General features: G+C 41.6%; 1 protein-coding gene across 3 annotated transcripts in view; it reads right to left on the bottom strand.

The window, feature by feature from the left end:
- The window catches only part of PPM1H (protein phosphatase, Mg2+/Mn2+ dependent 1H), a 299883-nt gene that overhangs the window by 178524 nt on the left and 96054 nt on the right, over positions 1–25305 (bottom strand). For all 3 annotated transcript variants that reach the window (XM_002752683.6, XM_035256216.3, XM_078336206.1), the window contains exon 2: positions 13527–13692. In XM_002752683.6, coding sequence (XP_002752729.1) covers positions 13527–13692 — 166 coding nt within the window. The remainder of the gene's footprint in view (positions 1–13526; positions 13693–25305) is intronic.

Below are 25305 nucleotides of genomic sequence, written 5' to 3'. Positions count from 1 at the left end.
CTTCCTTATTTGAAGAAGATGATAAAGGACAAGGTAAGATGGTGGCACAGACAGTAAGACTGATTCATGTAATGACACATGTCTTGGAGTCTCCTTTCCTGTGTGCATATAGCAGGAAATGAAAATGTCATGGTTTCCAAGTTCTTGAAGCTAACAATCTAGAATATGATCAGGTCATTACAAGTGTGATGAGTGTTAGAAAAACAAAGTGCCAGTTGGGCGCGGTGGCTCACGCCTGTAATCCCAGCACTTTGGGAGGCCGAGGCGGGTGGATCACAAGGTCAAGAGATCGAGACCATCCTGGTCAACATGGTGAAACCCCGTCTCTACTAAAAATACAAAAATTAGCTGGACATGGTGGTGCGTGCCTGTAGTCCCAGCTACTCGGGAGGCTGAGGCAGGAGAATTGCTTGAACCCAGGAGGCGGAGGTTGCGGTGAGCTGAGATCATGCCATTGCACTCCAGCCTGGGTGACAAGAGCAAAACTCTGTCTCCAAAAAATAAAAAAGAAAAAGAAAAACAAAGTGCATGGTATCATGCAGGTGGATAACATGTATTAAATGTGCAGCTAACCCTGGGGTCTGGGGGCATGAGGAAGGGGTATGGCTATGAAGGGATAGCACGAAGGAGTTCTCGGTGGTGATGAAACTGCTCTGAATCCTGGTTGCAGCAGTGATGATGTATCATGCATGTGTTAAAATTAATAAAACTGTCTACCAAAAAGTAAATAAAATGTATAGCACCGTGTTCAGCACATAGGAGAGGCAAAAACACAAGAAGTAATGGTAATTACTTATGCTATTAAATAGCCTGGGGGGACACAGAGCAGGTGGGAAGACTAAGCTGCACATCTGCGCTCCTGACTTTCAATTCTGCCAAATGGGGTACTCATCTTGCTCTACTGTGCAACTCCTGTTGCTTCTGTTCACCTTTTTAAAGTAATTTCCCCCACAGGAAGTCTTAGTTCAAAGGACATCTGAGATTGTTGGGCTGTGTCCCCACCTAAATCTCATCTTGAACTGTAGTTCCCATAATCCCCACATGTCGTGGGAGGGACCCTGGGGGAGGTAACTGAATCATGGGGGTGCTCCCCGCCATGCTGTTCTCGTGATAATGAGTGAGTTCTCACAAGATCTGATGGTTTTATAAGAGGCTTTCCCCTCCCTTTGCTCTGCACTTCTCCTTCCTGCTGCCAAGTGAAGAAGGATGTGTTTGCCTCCCCTTCCACCATGATTGTAAGTTTCCTGAGGCCTCCCAAGCCATGCTGAACTGTGAGTTAAACCTCTTTCCTTTATAAATTACCCAATCTCTGGTATGTCTTTATCAGCAGCATGAGAATAGACTAATACAACATCTATCAAGCACTCATGTTTAATCCCCCTAACACCACAATAAAATGGGTGTCACCCCATTTTGCCAACAGTGAAACTGGGGTACACATAGTTTAAGTAACTCTCCTGGTATGTGGCAGAGATAGGATTTGAACCTAATTCTTCAGACTCCAAGTTAAGGGGTCGTTCCATCTTCCCAGTATCACACAACTTTGTGTAATTAATTTCCTTGGCTTCTGTTACCCTGTGGCCTTTGCACTTCAGTGTTGCTTTCGTTATTTTCATTTGTTTTTTCCTTACTAGTAGTAACTGCATACATATCTCGATTGCCAAAATGTTTCGGCAATGGCTCTGCATTACTTTTCTGGAAGTATCAGAAAATGTTGACGGGGCACCAGCACAGCATGCAAATCAGACCCTTCACAATGAGAGTAACCTAACTCTTGACATGATACACTTCAAAATTATTCATATTAATTTTCACAAATGCTTAGCCTTATTTTTGCTCCAAATAAACATGAGTTAAATGCGTACTCCATTTTAAGAAAAACAGTATCAAGCCCTTTCCTGACTTACCACACAACTGAATTTGGCAGAAATCACTTATGACTCACAAAGCAGTAACTCTGAGGCAGTTTTTCAGTTGCACTCTAAATTATTTCATTTACAAAGAATCAGTCTTACATGCAATTTATAACACACAAATGCCTACCTACCTCTATTCGGGAATACATATGCAGCCTGATGAAGGAAGATTCCAGAAGGTGAAAAAGAGCTTAAAAATTCAGTTTTTCTTTTAAGCTTTCTCTACAGTAGGCTCACTATTCCATCCTCTTCTTGCAAAGGAAACTGCTTTTTAATAATTTTATTTTCTTTTTCCCATTAAAAAAAAAAAAAAACTAGTATGCCAGAATTTAATGAGTTCTAACTGGGAAAGACTCCTTGGGTCTTTCAACAAATCTAAGATTGTTCCAAACAGAAATCTATTTACTAAACAAGTAGCTGAGGTCATTTCAGATACAAGCAGGTGGTGCCCATTCAGCTTCAGGTATACTGACCACAGGGCCAACCAAGAAAGTCAAGAATCAGCAGCTTAAATTTTAGCCCTATTTACACAACACAGGAGCCACATCACCTGCACCTTAACTCCGGGGAATCCACAGACTAAAACAGCTGGCGTCAGCCATTTGGGTGGTTGTGAGGTACCCATCCCCTCTTACGGAGTGCCAACAGAGGAGGAGAGATTCCAGACATAACCTCAGACGGTTCCTGCGGGGACCAACAGATGTAGGGCAGGAAATACACAAAGCCAAGGAAGGAGTGGGGTTTGAGGTAGTTATTTCAGCTTAAGGAAATGACGGCTTTGCCTGCTTTTACTCACTGCACAGAGCTCCAGAGGTTCGCAAACCTCTTCATCCCTCTTAACGAGAGGAGTGCTCTCCACACCAAGCACACGAATGTGAGGGGTAATTGAAAAGCAATCGCTCAGTGTGAAAGAGACACGTTAGAAATGCTTTCTTAGTTTTCATTCGAGATGACACTGGCGCCCTCGCGTGGTAGGTACGCCAATCCTTGGCGTGCATCGGACGCCGGTGCTCTCCCATGCCTGCTAGTTTTGGTATATGGCAACCCACTGTGGGGGACCTGTGCCCCTAAGAGGTGACTGTACTACTAAATTTTAAACTAAAATTATTCCTCACAGAGTAGACAGCAGGTTAAAAAAATTCTGCAAAGAAGCTGCAGATAGAAAACATGAGCAAATAAGAACATGTCAGAGCTGGCACTAGGTGTTCCCAGGAATGACAATCCAGTCGTATCTGACAATCGTCGTCATCATATCTAGCATTCCGAAATGCTCTAGGGGACAGTTGAAATGTGGAATTATACTCACTAGTGTTAATGATGAATTTTGCCTTGAGACATTAGCAAATGATAGCATGAAGTCTTTGCTCTCGGCAAGACAGTAAATGAGTTACTGTGTGATAAAAACTTAAATCAATGCCTGGCGTACAATTAACACCGTATCACTGTTAGCTGTTGTTATTTTAAAACATTGCCTTTTCATCTTTATTGCCTTTAAATTATTAAACATTTTAAACACTTTAAATGTATCTTTATAATTTTAAAATAATTATATACTATACGGATATAAAGTAGTATGGTTATATATCAATAAATCATCAATAACAAACACCTTGGGGGTGCATTGCTTTTTTTTTTTTTTTTTTAAGACAAGGTCTTACTGTGTCACCCAAGCTGAAGTGCAGTGGCGTGATCAGAATTCACTGCAGCCTCAAACTCCTGGGTTCAAGCCATCCTCTCACCTCAGCCTCCTGAGTAGCTGGGACCATGGGTCCACCATCACACCTAGCTAATTTATTTATTTATTTTATTTTTGTAGAGATGAGGTCTCCCTATTTTGCCCAGGCTAGTCTTGACTTCCTGGCCTCAAGCTATCCGCCCACCTTGGCCCCCGCAAAGAAGTCAGGACTACAGGCATGAGCCACCATGGCTCATTTTTAAATTTTTTGTAGAGAGGGTCTTGCTATGTTGTCCAGGCAAGTCTCAAACTTGGGTCTCAAACTCCTGGCCTCAAGTGAACCTCCTGCCTTGGTCTCCCAAAGCTGTGGAATTACCGGCACAAGCCATGGCACCCTGCCAAAAAAAACCCGTTTTTAACTTATGATTTGGAGACTGTTAATCTGGAAATAGTTGTCTGAGGGAAAAAGTGGTATCCTTCTGGTAGCATTCACAAGTCCTTAGCTTATTTAATATTCTTCTTCCTTTTGCTACCCTAATTATTCAGGTATTTATATAACCGGTGGAGGGGCCATATCAACAGCATGAAAGGCCGATTACAGATATAGAAATCCCACTTTGAGTGATATCTCAGGTTTGATTTTACAAAACACCTCGTATGAGCAAAGAATGCACTTTCCACCCCTCCTCTCCACTGCCAAAGAAAAGGGATCGATCACTTCCCCTTGGGGAAACATAGTTGCCATATTCTTCTGATTCCCCACTATATATGCGACTACATGGTTTGATTTCCACAAAGTTTCTGGCCAGTTTTCCAGGAATCACAGTGAAGATGATAATGCACAGTCCAGAGTATCTGTTACAGGCTTTCCATCCACAGGGCTTTCAATGCCCAGTTTTTCATCTGATCCTCACAGCACCACAGTGAAAGGAAGAAGAATAAGCCAATGAAGAGGTAGAGATGAGAGAACGTTTGAGTGACTTCATGAAAGACCTTCCTAGGGCCCATGTTCTATCGCTGTCCACATGGAGCCATGACCCTCCAATGTAGTTTGCTTTCACCATACCTCTCTTTTTGACTAAATTGCTCAGATACTCTGCTTTCCAGTGGAGGGAAAAAAATCCCTTAATTTCATATACTTTAATGATTCTGCTGCTTCCTTCTCAGTATAGGACAACATGAATTGCAGGTTTCTTTGGTTCAATTCCTCCAATAAAATGAGGCAGTAAGATACAAGATAGGTTTAGTAAGTTTGGCTTTATTTTTAAATAGCAATTTTGACATGTCTTAAAATATTAATTTATAAAAGGAGGTACAAAATTTCTAACAGTTTTGACTAAACTGCACTGTGATTTATTCTAGAATCAAGTTGGGAATATTCTTAAACTATTAGTTTACACATCAACGATTTCTCCCTAAATTAGTTTATGGAAAAAAACGTAAGTACTGTGAGATAATACTGAACTGCAGCTGCAAGTCCAGTATTAGAAACAGTAACAATAGATATGAGCACAAATAGTGCTCATATTTATGGAGCACTTACCCCATGCCAGGCCCTATTCTAAGAACTTTTTATATTTTAACTCACTTAGCTCTACTAAGCCTATGAAACAGCACCTATTATCACCAACTCACAGATGAGAAAACTGAGGTATGGGGAAGCCAACTGACTTGCACAAGATGACACATCTAGTAAGGAGCAGAGACGGGATTCAAACTCAGGTATTCATGCTTGTTCAATCAGAAGGCTTTTTTCCCCCATGGCTTATGCAAATAATGGTCTTCCTAAAATTTAGCAAGAAAATGGACTACAAGGAGAAGATAATTTTATTTTAGCGCTGTTTTTCATCTCAGTAAGAGCTATTATGGTTTCTGAGTTGACAGGGGACACTGCTAACTCACTCCCATATCAAAAGAGAAATCATAATGAAAATGAGAAGATATTTAGTATCAAATTTTATTGAAATTATACATATCAACATTAGGAGTTATTCTTCCTTTGCCAAAGAGATTTTCCTGCTACACGTCTCAACTGCTAATGGATACAGAGGCAACATGGTGTAAGTCTAGACGCTGAGGCCAGACTACCTGGGTTGAAGCAAGATCTATACTTTCTAGCTCTGTGCCTCAGTTTCCTCATCAGTTAAAAAAGGCAATACTAGTACATATTTATGCATACATTACAGTTTGGGCACTCCTGATCCAAAAATCTGGAATTCAGTGTGCTCTGACATCTAACACTTTTGAGCACTGTCATCACAAGTGGACACGACATCACAAGTGGACATGACATCGCAGGTGGACATGACATCACAAGTGGACATGACATCACAAGTGGACATGACATCGCAGGTGGACATGACATCACAAGTGGACATGACATCGCAAGCGGAGAATTCCACCCCTGAACTCAGTGGGTTATGGCAGAAACAGGCACACTACATCTGGTTTATTTAGCAATCCCAAGGAAAACTAAAACTACCTTCAGGCTATGTATATAAGATGTATACAAAACATTATTGAATTTTGTGTTTAAACTTGGGTCTCATTCCCAAGATACCTCACTATGTATATGCAAATATTCCAAAATCTGAAAAAACCTGAAATCCAAAACTTCTGGTGTCAAGCATTTTGGATAAGGGACACTCAGCCTATATGAGGTTAAATGAATATTGGCAAGGCATTAAAATCAGTGTCTGGTATATGAGTGCTGAGTGTTATTTATGTTTCCTTTTTTAAAGAAGAAATGAAAGAAGAAAATAAAGTTTATTGCCCTTGACAATGTTCTTCCCACTTAAAGCTGTGGGAAGTCAGATTATAAGTGAAGCAAGAAGAAATTTCCATCTCAACATGATTTATTTTCCTTGCACCTTACATTTTGCCACAGTGGGAAACTATAGTGGAACCATGTCGTGTTCTCAGCTACTATGCACAATTTGGTCCGAACTGGTCTTCAGAGTAACCCAACACTCACCAAGAAGGGACCTTTAAAGGTACTCTAGCTGACAGCAGCCTCCTCAATTCCTGGTTGTAAAAGCATCCATCTTAATCACTGGCAAGAATTCTATGTCCCTAGAACTAAAAGACAACAGTTTTGAAAGAAACTACTGCATTCCTGCTTTAAAACATCTGGTCAGGCATGGTGGTTCATGCCTGTAATCCCAGCACTTTGGGAGGCCGGGGCAGGCGCATCACTTGAGGTCAGAAGTTCAAGTCTGGCCTGGCCAACACGGAAAAATCCTGTCTCTACTAAAAATACAAAATTAGTCAGGCATGGTGGCGTGTGACTGTAGTCCCACTAATCGGGAGGCAGAGGCAGGAGAACTGCTTGAACCCGGGAGGCGAAGGCTGTAATGAGCTCAGATTATGCCACTGCACTCCAGCCTGGGTGACAGAATGAGACTCCGGCTCAAAAAAAGAAACCTAAGAAGAGAAGAAAATAAGTTCTTATTTTCTTTACATGTGCAGAACAAGGAACAAAATCTTAGTATAATAAAATGACACGAATGAAAGGCTGCTCCTATTGCATTTGACAGCTAACGTCATTGCAGGGAGCCAACAGCCTGATGAGGGCCAAATATTCCAAAGGGCTGCTGTTGTAGAACCAGAAGCAACCTTCATTTCATGTTTTGGGGGTGAAAGAGTACTTCTTAAAAAAAAAAAAAAGAGAGAAGAAAAGAATGGCAAAACCTCAGTACAGAAAGTTGAAACAGTCCCTTTCTCATTTTCCTCTTGGCTCTCCCCACCCCATTTTCATCCTATTTGCCTGGAGTTCCCACAGTGCTGCCCCGTCCTCTGCTGAGAAAGATAATCAGCTTTCCTCTCCCCTGCTGATGGTCTTGGCCGAGATGCTGACACAGCCATCTCCTGTTATTGTAATTAGACACTGAACTAGCAGATATGAAACTGCACACTTTGATGTGTTTTGACTAAATTAAACAACACGAGGGTGCTCCTAAGGAAGCAGACTTGGAATGCATGTGTTCAGAAGTCTAGTCTCAAGCCAAAACCAATCTGTTCTAAATAGGGAGTCAGATGTGGGCAAAAAAAATGTCCTGGTTATGGCCGCAATACCCTAAATATTTCCCACCCAAGCAACTTATATAAGTACATGCACTTCTTATCTTAATACTAGATTATGACATACCTTTAAGAGTGATCTTTTTCTCTTTCTACAGAGAAGTCACCTGGTACCCTCCTCATCTCATTCCTGGAATGACTCAATATTTGAGAACCAAAAAGCAAAAGCTCTTGGAAAAGCTGTGTTTTTACCTGGGCTGGCAATCAGTATGATAAATAAAGACTCTTTATAACCTTCCAAGTCAAAAGAAAGAAAACCTAGCAATGGTGATTCACGTTCTCAAATCTTGAGCTGGTGAATTAAAAAGCCTTCTGTGGGAGTCAGGAGGCCACTGAGAATAAGGTATTGTCCTCAACAAGCTTATAGCACCTTTCCTAAGAGACAGTCTTATCAAAGTGTCTTGGAAGTGCTAGAATTTTGGATTTCCTTTCTTCCTGGCCACCTATCCTATGTCCCCAATTCAGTACTCAGAGGTTAGGCATGTTAAGGGACTTGCACATTACCACCGAGTATCTATTTGCTCTCTGCCAGACTCTGGGCTTATAGCTATTCACACTAAGCTAATAAAAAATGACCCAGGCACAGGAAAAGTTCCACCTTCACTGGTCACTGAGAACATCATTCTCTACTATACTATATACCTGCTTCATCAAATATCTCAAAATGTTGTTTTTGTTTTTTTTTTGAGATGGAGTGTTGCTCGCCCAGGCTGGAGTGTACTGGCATGATCTCAGCTCACTGCAATGTCACCTCCCAGATTCAAGCAATTCTCCTGCCTCAGCCTCCTGAGTAGACCACAGGTGCCCACCACCATGCCTGGCTTTTTTTTTTGTATTTTAGTAGAGACGAGGTTTCACCATGTTGCGAACTCCTGAGGCTGGTCACTAATTCCTGCGCTCAGGCAATCTGCCCACCTTGGCCTCCCAAAATGCAAAAAAAAAAAGAAAGAAAAAAACCAGAAAAAGTCATCTCATTGCTACCCAGCTACCACACTGTCTCTCGGTGTAAGGTCAGTCATCAAATGTAGTCACACTTGTACTGAAATCCTCTGTACATCACTGGCGTTCCTAAGAAATAAAAAAATCCTGTAGCTTTTTCATTGTAAATTTCATGTTATTTTATTAAAACTTTTAGGTTTTCTTTAATCTCCAAGGAAGGGGAAGGTATATTATCCATGAAAGAAGTCTTTTGAAAACACATATTCTGACTTTACTAAATTTACAGGGGAAAAAAGAGGTCAAGAAAGGAGGGAGAAATTAAGCAGATGTATTCTAGAGGGAGTTCATGCATCTTCGGTGTGCCGAACTTCATGCCTGTCAACTCTGTTTGCAGATAAAATCGTGATGTCATTATCCTGTTGTTCCATTTTTTGCTTATAACATTGTATGTCTGCTTTTTCCATCCTTATCTTTCGCGATCACCCTGTGGCCCATGGCATAGATACGTTCCCTCTTCACAGCACCCCTCTCTTCTTGGAGTTTCTAGAACCCCACTGTCATCAGGTTTCTATTATGCATTTTTATACTTTCTGCGTGACCTAAGCCACATCTGTGGTTTCAACTATAATCTTAGATCTTGTAACTCCTGAAATCTAAGCCTCCTGAGACTTGCTCATGAGCTCCAAACCCTTATTTCTAATTTCCTACAAAACACTTCCACCTGGAAAGGTAGACTCAGAATACTCAAAACTCAAGTCATCATCTCTGCCCACCCCCTTACCATCCAATGGTCCACTTTTCAATGAGCAGCACTTAGTGGATGAAGCCTGGCATTCTGATCTTTTCCCTGCTCCATGCAGTTGGTCATCTGGTCATTTCAATTGTATCTCTCACTTAATCTCTTCTGAGCCTGTCCCTTGCACTGGTCAGTGCCTTATTTTAAGACCTTGTTTCTCACCCAGATTTCTACACAAGCCTTATAACTAGCATCCCAGCCTCCAGGTTTGGACCCCTGGCCTTCCCAAGTCGGCCTTCCCACTGCCATCACTGTCTTGAGTCGTCGTGCCCTTGGCTAAAATCATTTGGTTAAAATCCCAGCTTAGTATGGTGTGTGACAACCCTTGTGATGCCTGCTTGCTCTTCCTGTCTTGCCCACCCTCCAAAAGACCATATATTTTCCAAAACACTGGAAGACATGCCTCATGTACTCGCACGCCAACCTGTCTTTGCCTATACGTGTTCCTTCTCTCAGAAACCCTCATTTCTCTTGTTTGCTTGGTTCACTCCTATTCACCTTCCAAGACCTCAGCTCAAATGTCAATTTCCCAAGGAAGCCTTTCCTAACTTCACCTATCCCCTTCTCCTTGGGTGTTCCCCAGATCGCCAATGACCAATCTGTCAGACTTCTCTACAACCTGGGCTTTTTCATCTGGCTCTGAAAACTCACTTCATTTTAAACAACTGCCAATGACTCTCCCCCTTGGACTCAGCACTAGGAGGATGGGAACTATGCTGTGTTTTGTCTATATATCCCCAAAACTCAGCATGCAGACTCAGGGTTCAACACGGTCGGTGGGTGAAGGAATAGATTCACGGGGATGGGGGAGGTTACAATCTGCTTTACCTGTCTCTGCAGATGTTTTCTTGCCCTAAGCTGTGTACTCTCACCATCTTCTCCTAAGTGCTACCATATTTGAGTTTTACGATAAAGGGAATGTCTTCTAGATGGGAAAAATCACTGGCCTTTTCTACCCAGAGTGTCCAGTGTTCTCTGCTAGTAAATTATAGAAGTGGGAGCTAAAGTCTTGATGGTGACCTTCAGTGTCCTTCCAGTCTGGTTCACTCCACTATGACTTTTCTGACAACGTTTCCTGAAATCTAGGCTTTACTACATTTCTGCTCCAACCACACAGACCTCCTTCCTAAACCCTGAGGACACAGGGCTGTCTCCTGCCTTAGGGTCTTTGCAATTGTCCAGAATGATAAAATTTTCTTCCTCCAAATAGCTACAATTTCAGGTCTTTGCCCAAACGTCACCTTCTCAGTGATGCCTCTTTAACTACCCCTGGCCCCCTCAGATTTCCTATATTCTGGGTTCTCCACTTTGTTTTTTCATCTTCACAGTGTCTATCGTCTGGCACACTATATATTTTAATTGTCTCTATGAACGGAAGCTCCCTCTAAGAAGGGATTTTGTCTGTTTCATTCCCTGCCAAATCTCCAGCATCTAGTCCTCAGTACACAGCAGGTACTCAGTGATTTATCTTCCACACTAGATAATGGTTTTCAAGTTTTTAAAAAGTAGCACAAACCAAAAAAAAAACAACAAAACAGACAACCCAATTTTTAAAATGGGCAAAGGACTTGAATAGACATTTCTCTGAAGAACATATACAAAGGGCCAATACACAATGAAAAAATGCTCAGCATCACTAATTATCAGGGAAATGCAAACCGAAACTACAGCAAAATACTACCTCACAGCCATTAGAATCATTACTATATTAATGAAAAACAGAAAACGACAAAGCTGGTGAAGATGTGGAGAAACAGGAAACTCTCTCCATTGTTGGTAGGAATGTAAAATGGTACAGCCAATGTGGAAAACTATGGCAGTCCTCAAAAAATCATACAGAATTATCATATGATTCATCAAATCCTCCCTCTAGGTATATAGCCCAAAGAATTGAAAGCAGGAACTCAAAGAGATATTTGTTCACCTATGTTCACAACAGCATTATTCAGAATAGCTGAAAGGTAAAAAACTTCTGGCTCACATTACAACATGGGCAAAACCTTGAGAACATTATGCTACGTGAAATAAGCCAGGAACAAAAAGGCAGATGTGGTATCATTCTGCTTATGTGAGGTACCTGCAGTGGTCAACTCATTGAGACAGGAAACAGACCGGTGGTCGCCAAGGCATGAAGGGAGAAAAGGGGAGAGTTCGTGTTGAATGAATAGAGAGTTTCAGTTTGAGAACCTGAAAAAGTTCTGGAGATGATGATGGTGATGGTTGTACAAATACGTGAATATACTTAATGTCACTGAACTATATGCCGAAAATTGGTAAATTTTATGTTACATACGTTTGACCACAATTTTAAAAAAGCAAAAGAAGGTCAACTCTTGTCTTAAACTCAGTAAGAAGCCTAATAGGTAAGGCAGATGTAAGGGAAGTTGCCACAGTCGGAGCCGGAATGGAGCCCCAGGGCTCTCCACTCTGCTGGCTTCTTGCTCTTGGAAAACGGACCCCACCCTGATACGAAACCACCACAGAGGAAGGTCAAAGCTCCGTCCCAAAGTGCTTATGCACCGGTTTCACTGTTTTTAAGGACAAGAAGTTAAAACGTCACCCTTGGCTCCATTTCTATAAGGAACGTAGTAAAAAGGAAAAATGTCATCACCAACTGCCCTTGGGCCAAATGTCAACACGGACTGATTTTTAGAGAGACCACTTTAATGAACCCCAGTGGCAGGGGGAAAAGATCAGGAGAAACAGCAACACTAAGTCACTGGTGCTCATATCCAAGGATCATGGATGCCTCACACTTTCTGAGCCCCTTTCCATAGTAACAATCCTCAAAATAATCCTGTCAAGTGGGTATGAAAAGAATTGTGTAATCTCCAGTTCACAGGTGAAGAAACACAAAGTTCAGTCACAGAGAATAACCGAAATGGGACTGACCTCCGGATAATAATCACTAACACTTATTACGGATTTATTAAGACACTTGCTTAACACTTTTCCACGGACTGTTGGAGTTCATATTTCCAATCAGCCTCCTTCTACCATTTGGTAGTTACTGCTGCTATTATTCCTTTGCAGAGTAGGCAAACTGAGGCTCAAAGAACAATCATCCCAAAATTAAGTAGCTAAAGTGGCAGACTGCACAGTCACCTCACTCCAGGGCCTCTGCACTTAACCATCACCATTCTATACTGTCCATCTGGGTCCTCAGCCCTGGCTCTTTGGAAAGGGCCTTCCTTCAACCTAGAAAACACGTACGACTGATAAATTCCCCAAAGTCAACTCTAAATTAAACTAGTACTAACAAAATAAGTATTATTCCCTGAGCATAGCTGCAATGAGACACTATTGCTAAAAGTAAGAATAGATTCCTAGATTTTAAAAAATCCTATGAAAATTGTTACGCAAAAGTGTCCTCAAGATAATCAGAATGAATAGTCACATTTGGGTCTGTCCATTCTGTGTCTCTTGATTTTCCCAGGAAACATCTCTCTATAAATCAAATCATCTCCTGGCAGCCAGAGTGTTGATGACTCCCCGAGCTTTTCTGAGAGCTTCTTCAGAGCTTTCTGAGGAAATGTCTGCTTTATTTTCCAGAAACTGGAGACAGGAGAAATATTTTGTGTTTTTTCAAGAGCATTCAGTCTGCAAGGCCATCCCATGGGCTGCAAGAGTTTTGGGCCAACTGGAACAGGTATTAATTTGGAAGAACGTCAGGCACGGGTTGCAAATGGGTGACTATCATGGGCAGGCAAGGAGGAGAAAAGGGCCAAGTCAGGGCAGGGCTTGAAGCAACAGCCGGAGTTACTTCCTCCCCTCAGGAGAGGCTTTTGGACTATTTCCTTACAAAGACCTAGAAGTGGCTCCTTTGAAACCACCAAACATTGTATGTGTATGTCAATGATTACAACAAGAGCTAGATACATATGGTGTGGGTGTTTCATTTACTTTGTGTTAAAAACCTAATCACAAGCTCATCATACATGTGTGACCTCCAGCTTGGAATGTGTGGTTCCCCAATGATAGGCCCGCCACCCCACTAACTCAGGGGACACTGCTTTCTCGCTTCCATTGCAGACTTAGGGGAAGCCCTAATGTCTTCCAGTGGGACCACAGTGTGCGCCATTCCTCTCACCTGAAACCCAAGGATGAAGAAGGGTCTTACCGAGTTCTCCTTCAGCTGCAGCCCTTCCCCATTGGGAAGGGAGGACCGTCTCTTGGATGAGTTCCTGTTTGGGGTTGAGGTCATGGTCCCTGCCTTCTTCTTCACAGTGAGCACTTCACAGCTGGCTTGGTCTTCATTGTGTGTGCTCTTCCCAGCATTGATAACCCTGGAGAAGAAGCCAGAAAAGCTGGTCAGACAGAATGATAAAGCTGAGAGCACAGTCCCTTGTCAAGGGTCAGCCAAGACAGTCTCTATAGCTGGCCCGGAACTACAGCCCAGCTTAATGCAAAGAACATTACGGTCTTGGTATTTTATGCTCCCAAATAAATGAATTTTTCAAAAAATAGAATTACGTTAGCATTCTATTTAATGAGTTAGCACTCATTAAAATATTTACTAAGGAAGTTGTTTTGAGACTGTTCACCTTCACAGGTGTCTGACAGATGCGATCAACTCCGCCGACCCATTCTAGTCAAAACACACAAGGCAATCACTCTTTCAGGTTAAGGACAGCGAATTTTTTGGCAATTGCAATGAAGACAGGTAATCTGGCTCAGGGAATTCTGTTTCACTTCTCCAAGTGATAAAGAGCAAAACCTTCACCAATCTTATCAAAGTACATGGTGGTCATTTACAGCATGTCGTAAAAATCCAAGGTAACAGAGAACCATATTTCACTACTGCCAGACCCATTTTTGCTTTACACAAAGGCAAGCGAATGGATCAAAGGTTTACTCTTTTAAAACTATTTTTAATGTCTTGTCTTTTTTTCCTGTAGAATTACACTTATCACACTGGGCTATAGGCACTCTGATTTGGAAACTAAGACACATAATAATAGTATCATGGCATGTCGACACTGCTTTGCTCTAATTACTAAATGTTTTAAGCATAGAAACGCTTCAGGAACACATGCTCCATCATTCCTGCACCTCTTTCTCTATCAGGTGACCATAGCATCAACTCTTGTGTTTCTGCACCAGTTTCTTCTTGAGTAATTAAGCAGTAGCTAAAACAGATTTCCTTAAAGAGATTTCTCCTTGATCTGCCACTGCCTGGGTTTCCTTTCTAAAACTTCAATAGTGTCGCAGTACTGACAGAATGAGTGTGGAGTTTATAGAACTCAGTAGCAAGGGAAAAAAAGGGTTTTCTCTTTTTAAGGTAAGCTAAATAAAAATTCACTTTATAAGTGTGATGTGCACACTGCTCTATTGAGTTGCACAGCCTCGTCACAGTTAAAATTATTTGCAAATGACTTTAAAAACCTTTTCATTCTACAATAATTATAGGCTCACAGTAAATTGCAAAAATAGTACACAGTCCCACGTATCTTTTGACCAACTCCCCAAACGGTAACATCTTATGTAAGACAGTGCAATATCAAAACTGAGAAAATGACATTGATACAATACTCTCACCCAGTCTCCTGACCTTATTCAAATTTCACCAGTTCTTACATCAAATAGCTTTTAGTACTAAAAACGGTATCAGTCTCCGTAAGCCAACACCCACATGGCACAACCAAATAGGAAATGGAAAGCAAACTGAGACTTGAGTGCCGCAGGATCGAAGCAAGCGTGTTTCAAGCACGCTTCTGTCAAACTCTGGAATTCTACTGAGGCATTTCAGACACTTTCACATTTTGTTTTTTAAATGTATATGGATTTTTAAAAATGCACTAATTTAGAAATTCATTCCCATCTGTACATGTGAACAAATACATGCTGGTTAATACACTTTGGGCAGCTTTAGCATAGTAAGCCATCTAGCTTTTCTCTTCAACTGACCATATCATTGATTGGAAGGAGAATTATTTTTTAATTACTATTTGCAATTACTTATCTGCAAGTTCTAACAAAAAGATCTTATTAGTCATCTATTTCCCCAATTTCAAATGTCTGTATTAATCAAAATTGCTTCACTGGTCTTACTGGGTTTACTATGAATTTCAACTTACACACACACAAATATATATATAAAATATATTTACATATATTATATATATAATATATTTACATATTATATATATAATATATATTTACATATTTTATATATATATATATATATATATATATATATGGTTGTTTTTTTTTTTCTTTTTTGAGACGGAGTCTCACTCTGTCGCCCAGGCTAGAGTGCAGCGGTGCAATCTCATTGCAACCGCTGCCTCCCAGGTTCAAGTGATTATCCTGTCTCAGCCTCCCAAGTAGCTGGGACTACAGGAACGCATCATCACACCTGGCTAATTTTTTGTATTTTGAGTAGAGATGAGGTTTCACCATGTTGGCTAGGCTGGTCTCGAACTCCTGCCTCAGGTGATTCACCCACCTCGGCCTCCCAAAGTGCTGGGACTACAGGCGTGAGCCACAGCACCTGGCCAACTTAAGCATATTTTTATAAACAAAAGCCTACATTTACTCATTTCACATATTACAGTCTTTCCCAAGACTGTCTTTAAATAGACTTTGCTTACAAAGTTTGACAATGATTGTCCTGAGGCCTGTGTAAGGAATTGGGCATCCTTGCTGATCGAGGTCAAATTGGCCTGGAGTGCTCATCACACACTCTCAGGGGCTGAGGGATGATTCTATGTCTATTTTCTTGCCCCACCTTCACCCTTTCTCCTCTAAGGAAAGACATTTTCATATGGCTTAAGGATAAAATGTAAATACTGATGACACAATGAGGCTACCTGCAGGACAATGATTAATTCTACCACATTTACTGCCGGAGCTAAGTAACTTATCCCAAACTCCACAGCCAGGAAGTGGCACAGCTGGGATTCAGAATAAGCCTACCTTGAACCCTAACCCAACCTCTTCCAACCTTGGGGACATCAGTCTGTGACAGGCTGAGCTGGACTGTGGGGTAGCACAGAATAAGCAAATCAGGCAAGGTCTGGGCTAGGCCTGAGAGGAAGGGGAATTATTTCTTTGAGTCTCTGGCTATTGGAGGAGTCTGGGCAAAGGCCCAGGAAGAGGGAAAGAACAGGTGGCTCAGATCTGCCTGTCCTTAGAGAAGCTCAAGCTATCCAGGCCAAGTCACTAGGGGGCTTGCTGCTGAAGCTCACAGTACAGAACATGCATTCGTCTGGAACATCCCTTTTACATCTCTCCTCAGAGAAGCAAGCCAGGCAGGGGAGGGAGGTACGAAATACCACTCGCCTCCTCCCAGTCACTGGGGACGGCGAATTCCCAAGCAACATGTTTGGGTGGATTGTGTACTGGATGATGTTATACCACCACAGTGTCCCAAATGAGTGCCTTCCCTGGGGAAAGCTCAATCAGAGGTTCAGCTGGGAAAACTTGTTCACGACGACCATCCCTCCACACTGTCGTCCGTACAAGATCCCTGGCTGCTATTTCCAGAACTTAGCATCACTCTGACCATTGGCACCTAACCCCGGTTGTAGAAAGGTGTTTTTTCCTTTGGGTTTTGTTTTTTGAACCAAGAAGCATCACTGATCTCCAACAGCTACACGCCAGGCTGACTCATCCACCACTGCTTCCAACAGACAACAAAGCTACTATAATTACATAAATCACGAATCCCGGTCCCCTTAATGTGCTTCATCTCCTGTCTTTCTCCCAGTGGTTATCAAACTCCAAAGATGACCTAACTTCAGCAAGAGGTCTTAGAAACTTCCCTGTACGCATATGAGAAACCGGTGACCTGCAGGACCGTGACCGGCACAAGGTCACATAGCTAAATGTGAACACTCTTTTGAGTTCTGAGAGCTTTCTGCTTCAGCTCTCGGGTTGTTTTATTTTCCTATTGTGCATCTATTCTTGTCGGTGCTTGGTTCAGAGGTCTGTCCTGCAATGACTCAAACCCAGAGAATTGTGAAAGTACAATGACCGCTGCCCTTACTTTGCTGTTTCATGCTGAATATAGCTTACGAATACCACTCATGAAGTACCACTCAGAAATGTCAATCTAACGGGAAGATGGCGGTCCCACCTCTGCAAGCCTGTTTTGTCAGAAATGATGACCATTCAGATAATAAAATATTAATTTAAATATTAAATTTTAAATATCAATTTAGAATCCATTTAAAAAACACAGCTCTTATCCCTTTTATTATTTGAACTCCCCTACTCCACACAGCTTTAGTAGAAAGCCTCCTTCTTCTCAATCTCATTTGGCTTTAACAAGTTTGACCAGTATCAACTTGAACATTTTATTTTGCACTTCAAAGGTAACTTCTTTATTTACTAAATATAAACAAAATCTTTAATTTTATAAAAAGTAATTGAGAAAAACTTTGTTTCCCGAGCTGAGGAGCAGCATGCTGTTAGCAGATTCAACAGTTTCCTCAAAGGCAGGCAGGTGGAGCAGAGGCACCACTCCCTCGCTGTATGCTCCAGCACGTCAGTACCACCTTGAGGCCAACCAGAAAGAAGACGATGCTGTCTACATTCTGAGCCTAAACAATACTTACACGTGATGCTTATTTTGAAGGCTTTAAAAAAAATGCTGGCGGACCCTGAATCATCATACCTTCGGTCACATTCTTTTTCAATTTACTAGGAGGGAAAATATTTTTCTTGAAATTAAACTGGAGGTAGTAAGTCATGGTGGTTTTCAACAAAACCTATCTTCCTAGAATATAGCACATAGCAGGTGCTCAACAAATGTTTACTGAATGAATTTGACAGAAATCAACTCTGCTACTTCCTAGATGTAGATAATAGTATCTCACATTTTCCGAGAGCTATGTATGGCCAGAGACTGCGGTTAGTATTTTATAGAAAGCAATTAACTCATTTCATCCTCTTGTCAACTCTATGAGGTAGCTGCCACTGTTACTCCCTTTTTAAATGAAGTCACAGCTAGTGACTGGTAGAGTAGTTTGGTCAAGTTACTTGACGTTTGTAAATCTTAGTTTCTTAGCTGTACTTAATGGATTAAATTCTATGACTTACTAAAATTGTGTGTGCGTGCGTGCGTGTGTGTGCATGTGTGTGTGTGTGTGTGTGTGTTGGGGAGGGGGGCTTTAGTCATCACAATTAAAGACACGAGTAATTTTGAAGTTTGGATTAAATTCAAGTAGGAAAAATGTTAGAGGCTGAAGGGGAAACATAGCTACTGTCTCCTCAATATGTAAAGTTTATACCCAGTTTATTCAATTCTTAGAAGAACAACAAGACATATCTTTGCCATTTAACAAAGCAAAGTTAATTTATTCACTGCTTTAACCTACCAGCCTACCTTCAATTGAACCAAAACACCTAAGATTTTTCTCCTTATAAAAATATGCAAACAAAGGGCTTTAAAAACTTGAAAGTAAAAAATCCTGTATATCAGATATAGCTTGAAATTATAACCTAAATCTCAGCCATGAACCTGCAGTGAGTTCATAACCATAGCAGAATCTACCTTAAAAAAGCCAACAATTCATTCTGTGTTACCATGATACACACACTTAGAAGTTTTGCATTTGTAAAATACTCTTGTCAATTTTAATTTTTTTTTGGTAATCAACACCACCTCAATTTCAGCAGAAAAGTCTTGTTTTTAGATGGAACTGTTAAACTGTCAAGTCACCTGCTCATAAACCTGACTTCAAGGACACTCATAGATGACATGGCACTTAGAAAGCATCCCTATCACCAAACACAAAGTACCTCAAGTATTCTCACGTAGTGAGTCCTGACACAAAGGCCATGGGCCCCAGAACAGTTTTCAGCAGATTTACAGAAGACAGCCAATCAACAAAGGACAGATTAGACTTTTTTTTGAAGGTTTCCCATGTGCCACATACGGTGCTAAATACTTCACAGGTGGCAACATCATTCAACACCAACGCCCTCTCCCTCCCCAGCATGAGGCACTCAGCATAGTGCAGAAGGCAGGAACACAGACAATGGTCAGAGAGACCTGGTTCAAACTTGGTCTCTGTTCATTGCTAGCTCTAGCTGTGGGTTCTTAGGCAAATTACTTTCTTCTTCTAAAATACGGATAATCATCACTTCCCATCAGAAAAGAGTTGTGAGAACGAAATGCTCTAGCATGATAAGTATTTGATGAGTGCCTGGTACATAGTGAGCACTCAAAATATGTTATTTAATAATACACCAAACGCAAAGCTAGCTGCCTCTTCTGTCAGGACCCCGGGATGTTATCCAGCCATGCCAGTTAGAGGAGAATCTCCTCCTTCCTCCCTGTTTCCATCAGCATCACACTGCCTTCCTCAGGAACACACGGCCAGACATCCAGAGCCTTCAGAGGCATGACACTTCCCAAAACAGAGAACTCCTCTGAGCCCTCTTCTCAAGCCACATATGTGACCGTGGTCTGTACACAGGAGAATATCCGCACGGTTCTGAACATGCTGCTTCCAGATTCCTACCCAGATCTGCCCTCTCACACCAGCTCTGGGCCCCCAGGCTCCTAGACTCAGAAGCACAGAAAAAGGCCAAACAGAGAATATTGCTTTGTGGTTATTGTTGTCTTGCTTTGTTTTCAAGGAAATATAAAGGCTTTGATGGTTTAGGCTAGAGAGTTTACACTAAGTGTTCATAACTAGTTAGCAGACAGTATTCACAAATGTTTAAGGAGAGGTGTCTCATGAGGGCCATCGGGTGATGTGAAATTCATATGTAACTAGGAGGTAGACAATAAAATAGTGCAGAGGGCAGGGGATAAATAACTTAGTGAAGACCAAGTAAAGCTATCAATTATAAAAATTCACTTTTCCGACCGGGCACGGTGGCTCACGCCTGTAATCCCAGCACTTTGGTAAGCTGAGGCAGGTGGATCACCTGAAGTCGGGAGTTTGAGACCAGCCTGACCAACATGGAGAAACCCCATCTCTACTAAAAATACAAAATTAGCTGGGTGTGGTGACACATGCCTGTAATCCCAGCTGTTCAGGAGGCTAAGGCAGAAGAATGGCTTGAACCTGGGAGGCGGAGGTTGTGGTTAGCCAAGATCGTGCCATTGCATTCCAGCCTGGGCAACAGGAGCCAAACTCCATCTCAAAAAAAGAAAAGAAAATTCTCTTTTCCAGGTAACCTCCTGGGCAACGTCTCATATGGTTCTCTCAAGTGGCTAGTGGCCATGCAGATGGGCTGAAACATAAGGACAACTTAATTCCTAGCTGCAGTAATAACCTTTCATTCTTGGGGTGCTGAAAAACCACAGCTCTGACCAGGAACCTAAGCCTTTGATAATAGCCATCAGCTAAACCAGCTGGATGGCCAGTCAGAACATCCATCAAGAATAGCTTCTCCCAGGGGGTTTCAGCGGGCTCCGGGTGGCAGGGGACAGGAGGTCATCCCAGCCTGTTCACAATCTGTGACTAGGGAGGAGAAAGGATGGTAAAAAATGAATTTGCTTTGGTGTTTGGCTTTCACGTTTTGGAAGGTGGCTAAGTAACATCTCATGACTTGTGTGGTCATGTGGCCAGGCAGTCTAAGGGCCATCTTGTGGAGGAAGTTGCATGGTAAAGGCAGATTAAACACAGGCTAGGAAGAGGGGCTTAAGCCACCCCACAACCTTACACCCTCTGGCTCCCAGGCTCTGTCTGTGGCTAAGAGCACTGACCAACAAGCGGTTGCAAACTGGGGTCTCAAGGGTCACATTCAGCCCGCAATCGGATTGGTATTTTAAACTTTTTTGTCCACAAAGTGTTCATTAAAAGGTAAATTAGTTGCCAATATTTTTAAATTAGAATATTTACATTAAAAATCTTAATTTTTCAGTTTCTTTTTAAAATTAATACATCCAGCTGCACACGTCACACTCTCGAGTGATGACAATCAGCTGGCCCTGAGGGGAGGCTGGGCCCTATGAGAAAGAACCTGTCCTTGCTAGTTTACCCCAGATCTTACTCCGTCTACTTTTGTCACTGAAGTGACCAGCCTGGCCTCAGGGGCATTTAAATCTGTAACCTTGCAGTTAGATCTCTGTGACTTTATGAGTAAATCCAAAAAGTAGATACATAGTATATGTTGATTAAAATAATTATTTAAGCAATATTTATTGTATAACCATAGGGATAAGTCAAGATGACAAGGACATGGTTTCTACTCTCAAGGAGCCTATAGTCATCTATTTTAGTTTTAGTCCTTCTGGGTTTCAGACACAAAATACCACTCATGACTGTAATCCCAGCACTTTGGGAGGCCAAGGCAGGAGGATCATTTGAGGCCAGGAGTTTGAGACCAGCCTGGTCAATATGGTAGGACCCCATTTCTCCAAAAAACAAAAAACCACCCAGTGTGGTGGTGTGTGCCTGTAGCCTCAGCTACTTGAAAGGCTGAAGTCAAAGAATTGCTTGAGCCTAAGTTGGAGACTGCAGTGAGCTACGACTCTGCCACTGTACTCTAGTCTGGGTAACAGAGTGAGACCCTGTCTCTTAAAAAAAAAAAAAAAAAAAAAAAAAGAAATTAAAAAAAAATAAAACCCACCATAAACTGGTGGCTTACAAACAATAGAAATTTATTTCTCACAATTTTGAAGGCTGGGAAGTCCAAGTTGAAGACATCAGCCAATTTTTATGTCGGGTGGGGGCTCTCTTTCTGCACTCTCACTGTGACCCCACATGGCAGAAGGAACAAAGCAGCTCTCTGGGGCCTCTTTTCTAAGAGCACTAAATCCCATTCATGAGGTCTCCATCCTCACAACCCATTCAATTTCCAAAGACCCCACCTCCAAAAACCATCACACTGGGGTAGAGGATTTCAACGTATGCTTTGGGAGTGGAGGATGCAAACATTTAAGTCTACTGGCCCTTCTCACAAAAACTACAATTTGCTTGGATTGATGCCATACTCAAGGCTGATGTCGCAAGGGACTGAGAACACAGAGGAGACAAGTCAACAAAAGAAGAGTCGGGGAAAGTATCCCAGATGAAGAGGCATCTGAGCTCAGTGTTATAGAACGAAGGAAATCAACACTCAGAGAAAGGGTGAGGAAAGGTTCTCCTGGCAAAGGAACAGCCTGTGAAGACAGAAGGTGCTGTGAAGTTGATGAAGAGGTGTTGGGTGTGACCTAAGTATTGGCTCGGTGAGGGAGCTACGTCAGAACTAGACCACATGAGATTCTACAGGAACTTTATCCTATTCAGCCTATAACCAATGGAAGAAATCTAAGACTGTTTAAACTAGAGCCTGATATGATCACAGTTACTTTAGAAAAATAACACTTGTGGCCCAGTAGAAGATGGGTTCTAGAGGAAAAATGACAAAGGAAGAACTCAGGCAGTCTCTTACGATAGAACTAGTGACAACGAGGTTGTGAACCAAACAATGGCTCTTGATGAAAGGGAAGAGAGGAGGCAAATGAACCCAGAAGTCCTAGTAAAACCTGCTGGACATGTGTTATGAAGAAGAGAGAAAAGAGGATGAATCCCATGTTTCCAAAATGGCAGGATGAGGAGCATGAGGTGCCACTGATAATGAAGGGATATGAGAAGGTGTCTTGGTGGTGGGGAGTTCTGAGGGATGAGATAATGCAATTGGTTTTAGGTCAATGAACAGAGTTCAAGGTACCAGAAATTTCAAAGTCAGTAGCTGCCAAGTTCAACTTAAATTAGGGATGGCAAACGATTGCCCACGGGCCAAAGCTGGACACTGCTTGCTTCTGCACAGCCTGCAAGTTAAGAATGATTTTTATATTTTTAGTAGGTGGGGAAAATAAAGAATATTTCATGTTCACATTACATAAAATTCAAATTTCAGTGTCCATAAATAAAGTTTGGCTGGAACACAGCCACACTCATTCATTTACAGATTGTCTCTCTGTGGTTGTCATACTATAATGGCAGTTGTTAGTAGTTCCAACAGGGACTGTCTGGCTCACAAAGCCTCAATTATTTACTATTTGGACCTTTACAGAAATGTGTGCTGACTTCTGAACTTATTAGTTTGAATTCTCTGAAACTATTTTTTTCAGATCAAAAACAGTTGAAGACTGACAATTTCACATGGTTACACGTAATACATAGGGGAAGCAAAAGAGAGAGATGCAGGTTTGCATAGAACTTAACATGCATCTTGGCGTTATTAGGAACATTAGCTGTGGATACACTTTGCTCTACCATTTGGAGGCCAGCACTAATTTCTATCCCCGTCACCAATAGAATTAAACAACTGAGAATGAAAAAACAAACAAGAGAAGATATAATGTTTTCCCACATAAATGTCTGTGTTTTCTTCTTCCTATTGGTTGTTTAGAAATGAACATTTAGCATAGTAAAAATGAAAATCAGAAGTCACCTCTGTGTATTTCCTTTCAATAATCCTCTGGGTCTTCCTGGCAAAACCATTAATACTACCAATGTCCAACTTCCTTACTTAAATTTAAATTAGGAAGTCTGTGCTCTGTCAGATGCTGGAACAACTCCCATACAAGGCCCCAGAGCTGCTCTGTTGGAGCCAAGTAAAATCAAAAGAAAGGTCAATCCAAATAAGACTTAAGTGTTGAAATTTATGTAAAATAAAGCAGAAAAACGGTTTTTGCAGGTTTAGAACAATATCATTTGTTTACAGCTATTTGAATCTGTTGGTGATTAAGGAAAAAAAATGTACTGCTTTTCTAAAGATCAGGTTTTTTTTTTTTTTTAATTTACCAACTATATCAGTACTATTAGCAATGTGAGAAATTTTTTTAAACAAAGCAAAAGTCACTTTCAAATATGTATTTACTAAACCCAGACTTTAAAAAGCTTGAAACTAATAAATATGAAACCAAAAGACAGAAGTATTCTAATCTCAACAGACATTAGATAAAATACACACATTTTTAATTGACAGATTCCTCAGAAGTCCCAGACACCTAAGCTTCCTCCTTGTTGCTGGATAAAGTATTGGACTATCTGGGCCTCTGGTATTTTCCTTTTAAACTTTAAAATAACACAAGAGGAATAAAGTTATACAGAAGGGGATTGTTATGTAGTAGGGAGGGTTTTAAGCCCTGACTTGGGAGTTATTTTTAAAAAGGTGCTATTCATCTGCACATAGGAGTCCACTTCACCTAAACATACAGCAGAGCAGGAAACATGGGGATGAGGGGCAGGTACACAGGTTTTTCTCTGCTAGAAATTCGAGAAGCAGTCTAGTACAGCTTTTAAGAGCAGAGAGACTCTGGAACCAGACTCCCTAGGTTTGAAACCTGGATCCGCAAGTAAGTAGCTGCAGGACTTTCGGCAAGTTATTTCCCTGTGCCTCAGTTTCTCAGAAGATGGGGACAATTAACAGTATTTTTCTCATATGGTAGTTGTCTGACTGTTGTTTTAAAAAAAAAAAAAAACAACTGTTAAAAGTGTTTTATAGGCCGGGCACAGTGGCTCACACTTGTAATCACAGAACTGTGGGAGGCCAAGGGATGCGGATCGCTTGAAGTCAGGAGTCTGAGACCAGTGTGAACATGGTGAAACCCCGTCTCTACTAAAAATACAAAAATTAAATGGGCATGGCAGCACCTGCCTGTATCTACTCAGGAGGCTGAGGCATGAGAATTACTTGAACTGGTGAGATGGAGGTTGCTGTGAGTTGAGATGGTACCACTGCACTCTAGCCTGAGTGACAGAGCGAGATTCTGTCTCAAAAATAAAAACAAAAAAGAAAGAAATGGCCAGGCGAGGTGGCTCATGCCTGTAATCCCAACACTGTGGGAGGCCAAGGCAGGTGGATCACAAGTTCAGGAGATCAAGACCATTCTGGCCAACATGGTAAAACCCCATCTCTACTAAAATACAAAAAATTAGCTAGGCATGGTGGCACATGCCTGTAGTCCCAGCTACTTGGGAGGCTGAGGCAGAAGAATTGCTTGA

This window comes from Callithrix jacchus, chromosome 9 (genome assembly GCF_049354715.1).
Source record: "Callithrix jacchus isolate 240 chromosome 9, calJac240_pri, whole genome shotgun sequence".
Taxonomy (NCBI): Eukaryota; Metazoa; Chordata; class Mammalia; order Primates; family Cebidae; genus Callithrix; species Callithrix jacchus.
The sequence above is the reverse complement of the archived record's forward strand: the minus strand, read 5'-3'. Positions and strand labels throughout refer to the sequence as shown.